Here is a 15,456-nt window from a genome sequence, read left to right as displayed (position 1 = left end):
CTGCAGATGGCATGACTCCGTGTTGTACTGGAAGTCACTGGTGTACAGGGTGAAGAGGAAGGAGACAGAACAGTTCCCTGTGGGTCCAACATCACTGACCACCGTTCCAGACAGCACACGCCCATTCTGACAAACTGTGGTCTGCCTGTGAGGTAGTCAGTGATCCAGGAGATGGTGGACGCAGCTTCTCACTCAGCAGCAGTGGCTGGATGGTGTTCAATGCACTGGAGAAGTCAAAGAAAGTGACTCTCACAGAGACACCGGTTCCATCCAGGTGCGACTGAGCTCGTTGCAGCAGGTAGATGATGGCGACGTCCACTCCCACATGAGGCTGGTAAGCAGATTGCAGAGGGTCCAGCGACGATTTCACCTGCGACCGGAGGTGGGCCAAGACCAGCCTCTCCAGCACCTTCATCACATGGGAGGTGAGGGCGACCGGTCGGTAGTCGTGAGGCCAGATGGTGTTGACTTCTTGGGACAGGGACCAGGCACGACGCCTTCCACAGCACCGGGACTTCCCCTGCCTCAGGCTGAGGTTGAAGAGGCGCTGCAGGACACCAGACAGCTGGGTGGCGAGGTCTTTAGGACCCTGGGGCTGATGCCATCAGGACCTTCAGCTCTGCGCTGGTGTAGTTTCTCCAGCTGTCTTCTCACCTGGTCAGTCGTCACAGAGAGAGGGGAGGGGAGGAGCCCATTGTTATTGAGGGCTCGGTGGATGTGCAGCTCAGCAGGGGGTACAGAGGTGGAGGCGTATGGGAGGTGTGATGTGTGGAGGAGACAGGAGAGGGCTGTGAACTGAACCTGTTGAAGAAACAGTTCAGCTCGTTGGCCCTCTCCAGGGAGCCCCCTGGCTGTCTCCCTCCCACCTTGAAGCCAGTTATCTGCTTCAAAACTTGTTGTTGTATTGTTACTATTTAAAATTGTATTAACAAAATATTCAGAAAGTTTTTGCTAATTGATTAATTTAACGAACTGTTCTCAGTTTTAACAAATCATCGTTTGTGAGTTTTTATTTTCTCATCAGAGAAACAGAACAATAGTTTTGTTTGTGTTGATTTGACTGCAGTTACACGCTGAGGCCACCAGGCGGCAGCAGAACACACTGACCACAGAGAGTTCTTATCAATAGTTCTGTCAACAGATGAAGCTTCATTATGAATAATTAACTTTTTTTTAGACATGTTACTATATATTTAATATATATGTTATTATATATTTAGTATATATGTTGTGAGTATAGATTCAGTATATATGTTGTTAGTATATATTTAGTAGATATGTTGTTAGTATATATGTATTATATATGTTGTTAGTATATATATAGTATATATGTTGTTAGTATATATTTAGTATATATGTTGTTAGTATATATTTAGTATACATGTTGTTAGTATATATTTAGTATACATGTTGTTACTATATATTTAGTATATATGTTATTATATATTTAGTATATATGTTGTTAGTATATATTTAGTATATATGTTGTTAGTATATATGTATTATATATGTTGTTAGTATATATATAGTATATATGTTGTTAGTATATATTTAGTATACATGTTGTTACTATATATTTAGTATATATGTTATTATATATTTAGTATATATGTTGTTAGTATAGATTCAGTATATATGTTGTTAGTATATATTTAGTATATATGTTGTTAGTATATATGTATTATATATGTTGTTAGTATATATATAGTATATATGTTGTTACTATATATACGTGGAGTCTTGTTTGAAGCTGCTGGCTAAGGACAAGCGGAGATACAGTCAGATTGTAATACACGCCGGTGGTAATGACGCCCGAGCCCGCCGCTCGGAAGTCACTCAAATTAATGTGGAATCGGTGTGTGCTTATGCCAAGACGTTGTCGGACACCGTCGTTTTCTCTGGCCCTCTCCCCAATGTGCAGACAGACGAATTGTTTAGCCAAATGTCGTCTTTCAACCGCTGGCTGTCGAGGTGCCCAGCGAATAATGTGGGCTACGGAGACAACTGGAAGACTTTCTGGGGAAAGCCTGATCTGATGAGGAGAGACGGCATCCATCCCACGCTGGACGGAGCGTCTCGTTTCTGACCACATGACCAAGTTGACCACCGGACAGCCGTATCCATGACAACGCAGGGTTCATGTCATAAAGCAGAAACAGAGGAGCCCCACGCCCCTCTCACCCAGTGTCCCCCATAGCACCTCCCTCCCCCAGTGTCCCCCATAGCACCTCCCTCCCCCAGTGTCCCCCATAGCACATCCCTCCCCCAGTGTCCCCCATAGCACATCCCTCCCCCGGAGCCTCCCCCCCCTCACCCAGTGTCCCCCATAGCACATCCCTCCCCGAGCCTCCCTCTCACCCAGTGTCCCCCATAGCACATCCCTCCCCCGGAGCCTCCCCCCCTCTCACCCAGTGTCCCCCATAGCACATCCCTCACCCAGTGTCCCCCATAGCACATCCCTCCCCCGGGGCCTCCCCCCCTCTCACCCAGTCCCTCCCAGAGCTCCATAGAGACTGTGTCTGTCCCACGGCCACTTCAACTTAAATTAATTCTATCAAAAGAAAGCAGAAGAGGAGTCGTACACAGTAACCTTATACAAGTTAACACCATTATTTCAGCAGTGCAACAAAACAGGACTATTAAATGTGGTCTCCTAAATATTCGATCTCTGTCATCTAAAGCTGTGTTACTGAATGATTTAATATCAGATAATCACATTGATTTATGTTGTCTCACTGAAACCTGGCTGAGCCATGAAGAATATGTCTGCCTAAATGAATCGACACCTCCAAGTCATATTAATACTCACATTCCTCGAGGCACCGGTCGAGGAGGTGGAGTAGCAGCCATCTTTGACTCTATTAATAAATCCTAAACCTAAATTACACTACACCTCATTTGAAAGCCTTGTTCTTAGTCTTTCACATCCAACCTGGAATTCTGTACCGGCCACCAGGTCCATATACAGAGTTTATATCTGAATTCTCAGAATTTATATCAAGTTTGGTTCTTAAAACTGATAAAGTTATTATTGTTGGAGATTTTAATATCCATGTGGATGTTGATAATGATTGCCTTAGTGCTGCATTCATCTCATTGGTGGACTCGATTGGCTTCTGTCAGAGAGTACAGAAACCCACTCACAGCTTTGGCCACACGCTTGATCTTGTTCTTACTTATGGCGTTGACCTTGAGCATTTGAAGGTCTTCCCACAGAATCCTCTTCTGTCAGACCACAACCTCATAACTTTTGAATTTATACTACCAGAGTGTACTCCGTTAGTCAAAAGTTTCTACACCAGATGTCTAACTGACAGTGCTGTAGCTAAATTTAAAGAAGCGATTCCTTCTGTATTTGATTCGATACCACGTCTCAATATAACAGAGGACTCCTGGTCTAACTTTAGTCCAGGTCTCAATATAACAGAGGACTCCTGGTCTAACTTTAGTCCGTCCCAGATTGATCATCTTGTTGACAGTGCCACAGGCTCTCTGAGAATGACACTGGACTCGATAGCCCCTCTGAAGAAGAAGACAGTGAGGAAGAGGAGGTTTGCTCCCTGGTATAACCCTCAGACCCACAAACTAAAGCAAACGTCACGAAAGCTTGAACGCATATGGCGTTCAACTAATCTGGAAGAATCCCGCTTAGTTTGGCGAGATAGTCTTAAAACATATAAGAAGGCCCTCCGTAATGCCAGAGCAGCCTATTACTCATCAGTAATAGAGAAAAATAAGAACAACCCCAGGTTTCTCTTCAGCACTGTAGCCAGGCTGACAGAGAGTCACAGCTCTGTGGAGCCGAGTATTCCTATAGACCTCAGTGGTAATGACTTCATGAACTTCTTTAATGAAAAGATTTTAACTATTAGGGACAAGATTAATAATCTCTTGCCCTTAACCAGTGCCAATCTGTCCTCAAGTGGAATGGCCTTGGAAACCGCTGTATGCCCTGGTGTATATTTGGAGGGCTTTTCTCCCATCAACCGTGACCAATTATCTTCAACGGTTTCTACTTCGAACACGTCTACCTGTCTCTTGGACCCCATCCCGACGAGGCTGCTTAAAGACGTTTTGCCTTTAATTGGCGGCTCTCTATTAGATATTATCAATGTGTCTCTGCTAACAGGCCACGTACCACATTTGGTTTAAATCCTATTTATCAGATCGATCTCAGTTTGTATTTGTAAACGATGACGCCTCGATAACCACCAACGTTAATCACGGAGTTCCACAAGGTTCTGTGCTTGGACCAATTTTATTTACCTTATACATGCTTCCTTTGGGCAATATTATCAGGAAACACTCCATAAACTTTCATTGTTATGCAGATGATACTCAACTATATCTATCGATAAAACCAGAGGAGAGCAACCAACTAAGTAAAATTCAAGCATGTCTTAAAGACATAAAAACATGGATGACCTGCAACTTCTTTATATTAAACTCAGACAAACTCAAGTAATTTTACTCGGCCCTGAGCACCTCAGAGATCAATTATCTGGTGATGTGGTTTCTGTAGACGGCATTGCCCTGGCATCCAACACCACTGTAAAGAATCTTGGCGTTATCTTTGATCGGGACTTGTCCTTTAACTCCCACGTAAAGCAAATCTCAAGGACTGCATTCTTTCATCTACGTAATATTTAAAAAATCAGGCACATCTTGTCTCAAAAAGATGCAGAAAAATTGGTTCACGCGTTCGTTACTTCGAGACTGGATTACTGCAACTCCTTATTATCAGGCTGCTCTAATAAATCTCTTAGGTCCCTCCAGTTGATCCAGAATGCTGCAGCTCGTATTCTCACTAAAACTAAGAAAAGAGATCACATCACTCCTGCACTAGCTGCTCTGCACTGGCTCCCAGTAAAATCAAGAATCACTTTTAAAATTCTTCTCTTAACCTACAAAGCCTTGATTTGTAAGGGTTATAGGTACTGGAACCCAAAAGCACGACAAACACCGGAATGCAGGAGGAGGCAGTTTACTGTGTGTTTCAGGCAGGGTCAAAACCAGGTAGTCAGTCCAACAGGGCAACAAATCCAAAAAGGGGCAGGCAAAATCTTGAGTCGGGTAAACAGGCAAACAGGGTCGTAACAGGCAGGTCAGGAAGAAACTCTAGTAATGCTGGAAGGTTTGGCGGTGACACACAAGACAATCTGGCAGAGGACCAGTGGAAGTGAGGGAGCTAAATAGTGAGGGACTAATGAGGTGATGGGCTGCAGGTGAGAAGGGCATGAGGACCAGGTGCAGGGAATGAGGGACAATCAGGTGAGGATGACAGGAAGTGGAATGACAGGAGAGTTAATGAAACATGTACGCAGGATGACTTTAACTAGGAAGGTGGGGAATTTGTGACAGAACCTCCCCTTCTAGGGACGGCCCTTGATGTCCCACTGGGCTGATCCGGATGAGCATGGTGGAAGGCAGTGATCAGGGAGGGGTCCAGAATGTCCCGAGTGGGGACCCATTGTCGCTCCTCCGGCCCATAGCCCTCCCAATCCACGAGGTATTGAAGTCCCCTACCCCGTCGCCGAGATTTGAGCAGGCGACGGACCGTGTAGATAGGATCCCCGTCGAGGAGCCGGGGGGGTGGTGGGGGTCTGGGGGCGGGGTGAAGCGGGCTCTCCTCGACAGGTTTAACCCTGGAGACGTGGAAGGTGGGGTGAACTCTCATGGCTGGTGGTAGACGCAGCCGGATGGCTGCAGGATTAATGACCCGTGACACCGGAAACGGGCCCACGAAACGAGGAGCCAGTTTCTTGGACTCCACTCTGAGGGGAAGGTCCCGTGTAGAAAGCCAGACCCGTTGTCCTGGAGCATACTGAGGTGCAGGGAGGCAACGTCTGTTGGCCGACCGTTTGTAGCGCTCGGAAGTGCGCATCAGCGTGGAGCGGGCCTGCTTCCAAGTGCGTCGGCACCGCTGGATAAACGCCTGGACGGAAGGAACACTGGCCTCGAGTTCCTGCTCCGGGAAGAGTGGGGGCTGATATCCACGGGCACACTGGAAGGGTGAGAGCCCTGTGGCTGAGCTGGGAAGGATGTTGTGGGCATACTCGACCCACAGAAGTTCTTTGGACCAGGATTGAGGGTTGCGGGAGGAGAGGCATCGTAACGCTGTCTCCATCTCCTGGTTCATGCGCTCCGCCTGTCCATTAGATTGCGGATGGAACCCTGACGACAAGCTGACTGTGGCCCCAAGTAGCCTGCAAAACTCGGCCCAAAAACGAGAGGTGAATTGTGGGCCACGGTCGGAGACCACATCCATGGGCAGACCATGGGAGCGAAACACCTCCTGCAACAGAATCTCAGCCATTTCCTTGGCGGTAGGCAATTTTGTCAGTGGGATAAGCCGGGCAGATTTGGAGAATCGATCAATAACTGTCAGAATAACTGTGTTACCACTGGAGCTGGGTAGGCCGGTTACGAAATCCAATGCAATATGGGACCAAGGGCGATGCGGAAGTGGTAGAGGGTGGAGTAGACCAGAGGGAGCCTTGCGGGAGGTCTTGTGCTGAGCGCAGATTTGGCAAGCACCAACGAATCCCTTGGTGTCCTCCTCCATGGACGGCCACCAAAAGCGTTGCTTGAGCATTGCTAGTGTGCGTCGGATCCCGGGATGGCAAGCAAGGCGAGAAGAGTGACCCCACTGGAGCACCTGCGAGCGGAGGTGAGCAGGAACAAACAACCGGTTAACCGGACAAGCACTGGGAGCAGGATGTTCGGCGTTGGAGCGTTTTACCCTGTCCTCCACCTCCCAGGTTACTGCACCGACAACACACTCCGGAGGGAGGATACCTTCAGGATGAAGAGGGGAGCTCTCAGGCTGGAACTGACGGGACAAGGCGTCTGGTTTGAGGTTCTTGGAGCCTGGTCTGTAGGAGAGCAAAAAATCAAAGCGATTGAAAAAAAGAGCCCACCTAGCTTGACGAGCGGTCAGTCGTTTGGCCGAGCGGATATATTCCAGATTCTTGTGATCCGTCCAGACCACAAATGGCTGCTCCGCTCCCTCCAACCAGTGTCTCCACTCCTCCAATGCCAGTTTGACCGCCAACAACTCCCGGTTCCCAATGTCGTAATTCCTCTCTGCAGGAGACAGCTTCCGGGAGAAGAAGGCACATGGATGAACCTTTTGGTCCTTAGCCGACCGCTGAGAAAGGACCGCTCCTACCCCCGTGTCAGAGGCGTCCACTTCCACAATAAACTGCCGGGCAGGATCTGGAAATATGAGGATGGGAGCAGAGGTAAAACGGAACTTTAACTCACTGAACGCCGCTTCAGCCGCAGAGGACCACCGGAAGGGCACGAGTTGGGATGTGAGAGAAGTGAGGGGGGTAGCCACGGAACTGTAGTTACGGATGAACCGCCGGTAGAAGTTGGCAAAGCCAAGAAAGCGTTGAAGTTCCTTTCGAGTGACGGGCACAGGCCAGTCAGCGACTGCTCTCGTCTTGGCTGAGTCCATCCGGATATCACCAGCATTGATGACAAAACCAAGGAATGATACCGTTGTGGTGTGGAACTCACACTTCTCTGCTTTTACGAAGAGGTGGTTCTTCAAAAGCCTTTGGAGGACTTGACGAACATGCACCACATGTTCCTGTGGAGACTTTGAAAAGACAAGAATGTCATCCAGATACACAAAAACGCTAATATTGAGCAGGTCCCGGAGAACCTCATTGATCAACCCCTGGAAGACTGCCGGGGCATTGGTGAGACCTAACGGCATAACCAAATACTCATAATGTCCACTAGGAGTATTAAAGGCAGTCTTCCATTCATCCCCCTCTCGAATTCTTACTAAATGGTAAGCGTTACGGAGATCGAGCTTGGAAAAAATGGTAGCACCTTGTAGCAGCTCAAATGCAGAGGAGATAAGGGGAAGAGGGTACCTGTTCTTCACCGTAATGTCATTGAGTCCTCTATAGTCTATGCACGGCCGCAGGGTCTTGTCCTTCTTACTGACAAAAAAAATCCAGCTCCCGCAGGAGACGAAGATAGTCTAATGAGACCCGCAGCCAGAGAGTCGTTGATATATCTCTCCATTGATTTAGTCTCCGGAGCAGATAGTGAAAACAGTCTACCCCTGGGAGGGCTTGTACCTGGAAGCAGGTCAATGGCACAGTCATATGGACGATGCGGCGGCAACGATGTGGCCCGGGTCTTGCTAAACACCCCCTTCAGATCAAGGTATTCCTTGGGAACCTGGGAGATATCTGTAGAGTCAGAGGGATCAACCCGACTAGGGGCCAATCATGAAACAGGTCTTAGGCAAACAGCATGGCAATGAGCACTCCATTGTAATATAGTTCCTGTAGCCCAGTCAATGTGTGGATTATGTCTCCTAAGCCATGGATAGCCCAAAATGACCGGCTGCTGTGGTGAATGGATGAGGTGAAAGGTGAGTGTCTCACTGTGAGTACCTGACATGGTCATCGGCAGCGGAGTGGATTGATGAGTGACCCTGCAGAGGAGATGGCCGTCTAAAGCCGTGGCGCGGATGGGTTCCTCCAGGGCTATCCGCCCGATACCCAGCTGTGAAGCGAGAGTCATGTCCAGGAGGTTTGCATCTGCACCAGAGTCAATGAGAACAGAAACAGTGTGATGGTTCCCTGAACATAGCAGCTGAGCCTTAATCAAAGGTCGAGAGGGCGTTTTAAAGTTCACATTCCGGCTCACCAGCGCCCTCTGGATTACTGGTGAGCCGACCGAAAAATCCCTCTCCTTTCTCCTTTCTCGCAGACGACTGTCGATACGGATGGCCAGAGCGACCAACTCATCCAAACCAGCAGGAAGATCTCGAACCGCCAATTCGTCCTTGATGCGGCCCGAAAGGCCGTGGTAGAATGCGTCAAGAAGCGATTCATCGTTCCAGCTGCTGTCGGCTGCTTTGGTGCGGAACTCGATGGAATATTCCGACACGGGCCTCGCCCCCTGCTTCAGCTCTAATAACCCTCGAGCGGCCTCTCTTCCTGGTGTGGCGTGATCGAAGACCTTCAGCAGTTCGTCAGAAAATAGCTGGACCGAAGAACAGCTTAACGATCCTCGTTGCCACTCAGCGGTCCCCCAGTCCCTGGCTCTGCCCGTGAGTAGAGAGACAATGTACGCCACCCGGGAACTCTGAGGGAAAGGCAGAAGGCTGAAGCTCAAAGGCGAGAGAGCACTGGACCAGGAATGGCCGACAGGAACCAGGGACCCCCGAACAACGCTCCGGTGGAGGCAAGCGCGCCTCTGACCCGGACGCGGGGTGAGGCGGAGGTCTGGAAGAAGCAACAGCATCTGGACCCCGAGCCGCATCGGAGAGTTTCAGCAGATGATCACGGAGAGACTCCATGTTGCGCTCGTGGCGGATGTTCATGGACTCCATAGCTTCCGTTATGTCGGCGAGCTGCTGCTCGTGTCGTTGCGTCGTGTCCGTCTGCATCATAGGTCCTGTCCCAAAAAGTGGGAAGTCGGCTGGGTTCATATCTTGGCCAGATTGTACTGTAAGGGTTACAGGTACTGGAACCCAAAAGCATGACAAACACCGGAATGCAGGAGGAGGCAGTTTACTGTGTGTTTCAGGCAGGGTCAAAACCAGGTAGTCAGTCCAACAGGGCAACAAATCCAAAAAGGGGCAGGCAAAATCTTGAGTCGGGTAAACAGGCAAACAGGGTCGTAACAGGCAGGTCAGGAAGAAACTCGAGTAATGCTGGAAGGTTTGGCGGTGACACACAAGACAATCTGACAGAGGACCAGTGGAAGTGAGGGAGCTAAATAGTGAGGGACTAATGAGGTGATGGGCTGCAGGTGAGAAGGGCGTGAGGACCAGGTGAAGGGAATGAGGGACTAACGAGGGGAGGGGCTGCAGGTGAGAAGGGCGTGAGGACCAGGTGAAGGGAACGAGGGACTAATGAGGTGAGGATGACAGGAAGTGGAATGACAGGGGAGTTAATGAAACATGTACGCAGGATGAATTTAACTAGGAAGGTGGGGAATTCGTGACATGATTGGTGATGCTCCATCATATCTTAAGGAGCTTGTAGTACCATATTGCCCCACTAGAGAGCTGCGCTCACTAAATGCGGGACTACTTGTAGTTCCTAGAGTCTTAAAAAGTAGAATGGGAGCCAGAGCCTTTAGTTATCAAGCTCCTCTTTTATGGAACCAGCTTCACCTTCAGTCCGGGAGGCAGACACAGTCACCTCGTTTAAGAGTAGACTTAAGACCTTCCTCTTTGACAGAGCTTATAGTTAGGGCTGAATCAGGTTCACCTGGTCCAGCCCCTTGATATGCTGCTATAGGCTTATAGCTGCCGGGGGACGTTTAGGATGCACTGAGTACCTATCTCCTCTTTTTTCTCTCCTTAAGGATGAATTTTCATCTCTCAATCACACGTTACTAACTCTGCTTTCTCCCGAGTCCTTAGACTTCACGTCTCATGGGGTCATCGGACCCTATGAGACGGCATAGATCCTATCTGCCTGATGGATCATCGAGGTCTGGGTCGTGGAATTCCTGCTCCTGACTACGCCACTGTCCTGTTGAGACTCCGCCCACTGTTGAGACTCCACCCACTCGTCCACCCCACCGCCATCTGCCTGATGGATGGTGGAGGTCTCCATCGTGGAATATGCCTACTATGAACTATTCATACACTCTGTCACATTCATTGAATGTATTTAAACTCTAAGGCTGTGTCTACTACCGCGCACTTGAGCACTTCGAGCACTGACTTTCAGTGCTCGAAGTGCTCGAAGTGCGCCACACTGACAAAACCAGCAAAATGCAGTGCACTGAAAGTACCCGGATGGCGCTCTGCAAACGGGCAGAACATGTAAACGATGGACACTACTCGCACTAAGCGGCCGCCATCTTGGCTACGTACCGGAAGAGGAGGAGCCCTTTCGCCAGCTTTTCATTTTATTTCTAAAACAATGGCGGACAGCACAAGCGGTAGACCACGAAGCTACAGACCGTAAATGTAAGTATCAGCGGTAATTACACATTGTACTGGTATTACAATGTACTACTAACATGCCATTCTCAGATTAGTGATCATACCTAGGTAGCATTAGATGCCATTGGATCTGCATGGCAGTTATGATAAGCTAGCTGGCTAATCCACCACCCGGTCCTCTTGCCAGTCCGACGAAGGTGCACTTTTATCGGACACTTTCCGCTTGACGAGCCGGGGCAGGTCGGCTCCAGGCGCTTGCTCCAGCGGCAAGTCCGACGACAGATAGCTATGTCAGTCATCGGACAGTGTTAAACAACGGCTGTTCTGTTAAACAATCGAAATAGCAATTTTAATAATGGATTAACAATGGATATGCTCAGTTTAATAACGGGTTAACATGACACCGCGAGCGTTTGCCCACACGCCGCCCGATAATTAATACCGTTACGATCGCTATCTAAGCTTGTCCTTCTTGAAATAATTGTAGCTTTCAATCATCGTTGTGTTGTTTTTTTAATGTCGTGTATGTATTAATTTAAATGTAATCGTGGTCTGGGACAGAGCACTGAATGGCTATCCTCTTTCTGTTTCCTGCCCAGAGACGTTTCCTGGAGGTGCTGGTGCTGGTCCTCTGCTGCCCTCCCGACATCTGGCTCCAATGACCTCTGGCACCTCACATCCACCTCCAGGGCCTTGAAGAAGATGGACCGCCATCGCGTCTTCAGTCTCCCGAAGGACCTCTCCACAACACACCTCGCCTTTGACAGGCAGCAGTTGTAGCTTGGAGGTGGTTATGACAGGCTGCCTGAAGGGGTCATGAGGCAGATGGGTTGGGACAGGCAGGGAGCCACCATCCCCAAGGATACAGTATCCTGGTGGAGGGATGACTGCTCATAGAAGATGGGGCTGTTATTCAGGACCCTGGCATCATGCACTGAGCCCGGGCCTGTCGAGGCCCTGGCCACCACCCGATAGGAGGTGGCGCTGGCAAGCCAAAAATAAAAACTAGACAGGAGATCTCGGGCCCCAACCGTGGTCAGTCAGTGCCCAGCACAGCCATGAGGGCGTTGAATGACTCGGTGAGCCTGAAGTCCACCCTCATGTCACTGTGGCCATCACAACACAACGCCAGCAGTGGCATTGCAACATGGATACGGCAGCGCCGCCTGGGACTGGGTGGCTGCTGTAGAGTGTGGGGAGGGGAAGGGAAGATTATATTAATATGTAAGTCATTTTATCAATAAAATGTTGTCATTGAGGTTTTGTAGTCTTTTATTGCGTTTTCTGATTTATATTAGAATTGATGCATGTTTGTAACAATAATTAATATGCCTGTGTTCAATTGCTAATTGATTCCTGTATCAGGGTGAACTTCACTACAACAGAGATGTGTATAAAAGTACAGTCAGTCAAAGTAGGCCTATTACTGTGTGAATTCAAGCAGATGATGCCTATCATTTCAGTGGATAATTCTTAAAACTAATTGGAATCTAGGGACAAACATGTACAGATTTGTCATGTTTTATTTCCATATGGTGTGTATGTGGATTGCAAAGAAGAAGGCTACTTCTGACAAAGATAATTGAGAATTTAGCATACCTAGCGAGAATTTAATTGCAACTACTACATGAAGCTATGATGTGAAGGTAAGGCAAAATCACAATTAAATTTACATATACCATCTCGACTTCAGCCAGAAGGCGGAGGCTCCTGCCGCGATTGTGGAGGTATCGCAGTTTCCACATGGGGTGGAGAAAGGTAAACAAGGGACAACAAGAGGGCAAGAAGTGCATTCATTTTGTCACTTTAAGGGTTAGGGGATCGCAAGCAGATTTGCATACGTCACTCCCGGCTTAATTTCGCGGGTGCCGTGAACAGATTTGCGTCCGTCACTTCCGCCAAGTGGTTAACGGTTAAGTGTTCCATTTGAGACAGCACTTCATCAGCGACGCAGTACACTGCAATGCAGTGCACTGCATTGCAGTGTACTGCATTGCAGTGTACTTCGTTAAGTGCGCGGTAGTAGACACAGCCTATATCTGTCCTTCTGTACACATTACATCTATTGTTCTGTCCATCCTGGAGAGGGATCCTCCTCTGTTGCTCTCCTGAAGGTTTCTTCCCTCTTTTTCCCCCTGAAGGGTTATTTGGGAGTTTTTCCTGGTCCGATGTGAGGTTTTGGGGCAGGGATGTCTATGTGTACAGATTGTAAAGCACTCCGAGACAAATTTGTAATTTGTGAAATTGGGCTATACAAATAAACTGAATTGAATTGAATATATTTAGTATATATGTTATTATATATTTAGTATATATGTTGTTGTTCGTATATATAGTATATATGTTGTTACTATATATTTAGTATATATGTTATTATATATTTAGTATATATGTTGTTCGTATATATTTAGTATATATGTTATTAATTATATATTTAGTATATATGTTGTTAGTATAGATTCAGTATATATGTTGTGAGTATATATTTAGTATATATGTTCTTAGTATATATGTATTATATATGTTGTTAGTATATATATATAGTATATATGTTCTTAGTATATATGTAGCTAGTACTTTGTGTATTTTAAGACATTACTTGTGACAAAGTACTTATTTTATTGTAGGAACTATTCTAAACTTCGCTCACAGAAAACATGTACCTAATATATACATTGTTTTTGCATTACTTATGAGTATGTTGGTACTATTCTGAAGTATATATAAGTATAAGTACTGAGTACTGAGTACTTCCTCAGTCATCATACCGACACATGGAGCGCTTCAGTGGAAACACGGGCAGCGGCGGGGGGCGGGGTTAGTCACATCTGGATGAGAAACATCTGGCTCCACATACACGAGCCTGACACCGGGGGCCGAGGACCCAGCGACCCGCCCGCCGACCGACGGACGGACCCAGCCGCAGAGCCCCTTCCCCCGCAGACCATGGCCCGCCGCGGGACGCTGTGGACCGGGATCGTCGTCCTGCTGACGGCCGGTAAGAGCCGCCTGTCCTCGGGCTTCTCTTCCTCTGATCCGCGGAGTGTTTGTGGAAGAGATGGAAGTACTTCAGAGTAGTTAAAGTACAAAGTACACAAGTATTATCATCTGTATGGAGTTTAAATACCAGCGGAACAAGTACTAACGTTTTATCAGATCAATGTTGTAAAAGTACACAAGTATTATAGGCTTCAAGTAGTTAAAGTATCAGAAGTAAAAGTACACAAGTATTATGGACTTCATGTACTTAAAGTATTAGAAGTAAAAGTACATAAGTATTATATGTTTCAGGTATTTAAAGTATTAGAAGTAAAAGTACACAAGTATTATCATCTGTATGGAGTTTAAATGGCAGCAGAACAAGTACTAAAGTTTTATCAGCTCAATGTATTAAAAGTACACAACTATAGGCTTGAGGTAGTTATCAGCAGTACACAAGTACTTTGGGCTTCATGAAGTTGAAGAATCAGTAGAAATATTGCACAGTAGTGACTTTTTTCCGTCCCGATGTGCGCGCACACGCCGGCATCCGAGCTCTGGGGTGCGCGAGACGGAGATCGGAGTCGTTTTTACGCGATACTAGAGACAGAATGACACGCTGCTGGAGAGACGACCAACAACAGACGGATTGGAAGCTCATTCTGCGCATGCGTTAAATGCGTTAAAAAAAACAACTAGTTAAACCTGTAATTTAATTAACTGAGTTAACGCGTTATTTTTCACAGCACTAGTGTATACATATGTATATATATAGTGTGTATATATCTACATATATATTTATATATATATATAGTGTGTGTGTATATATATATATATATTTATATATATATATTGTGTATTTATATATATATATATAGTATATTATTCAGCTTCAGTGTGATATAAACTGACATGAATGAACAGAGTAGCGTGAGATTAAAAAGCAACTTATTATCTCACATCTAACAAAGAGCGAGTGTATATGAGAAACCTTATGAATAGACACACACACACACACACACAAACACACACACACAAACACACACACAAACACACAAACACGCACACACACACACACACACACACACACACACACGCTGCCTTCTTGGCGATGTCTTGAGACACTGGAGAAGAGACGGACTGGCACTGAAAGAAAGTGTGTTTCATTTGTAGTAATGAGGACAGTGAGGAGGTGATGGCCTGATGACTACACACACTCACACACACACACACACACACACACACACACACACACACACACACACACACACACACACACACTCACACACACAAACACACACACACACACACACACACACACACTCACACACACTCACACACACACACACACTCACACACACACACACACACACACTCACACACACACACACACACACACACACACACACACACACACACACACACACACACACACACACACACACACACACACACACACACACACACACACACACACACACACACACACACACACACACACACACACACACACACACACACACACACACACACACACACAC

The 15,456-nt window shown here is 47.1% G+C and overlaps 1 protein-coding gene across 3 annotated transcripts in view; it reads left to right on the top strand.

The window, feature by feature from the left end:
• The first annotated feature begins 13,805 nt into the window (after window positions 1-13,805).
• The window catches only part of lmln (leishmanolysin-like (metallopeptidase M8 family)), a 32,012-nt gene continuing 30,361 nt past the window's right edge, over window positions 13,806-15,456 (top strand). For all 3 annotated transcript variants that reach the window (XM_056437409.1, XM_056437399.1, XM_056437418.1), the window contains exon 1: window positions 13,806-13,934. In XM_056437409.1, coding sequence (XP_056293384.1) covers window positions 13,883-13,934 — 52 coding nt within the window. In that variant the 5' untranslated portion in view covers window positions 13,806-13,882. The remainder of the gene's footprint in view (window positions 13,935-15,456) is intronic.

The sequence above is a fragment of the Pseudoliparis swirei genome, chromosome 2, assembly GCF_029220125.1.
Source record: "Pseudoliparis swirei isolate HS2019 ecotype Mariana Trench chromosome 2, NWPU_hadal_v1, whole genome shotgun sequence".
Lineage (NCBI taxonomy): Eukaryota > Metazoa > Chordata > Actinopteri > Perciformes > Liparidae > Pseudoliparis > Pseudoliparis swirei.
Note: the sequence above shows the minus strand (reverse complement) of the source record. Positions and strands in the feature narration are given on the sequence as shown.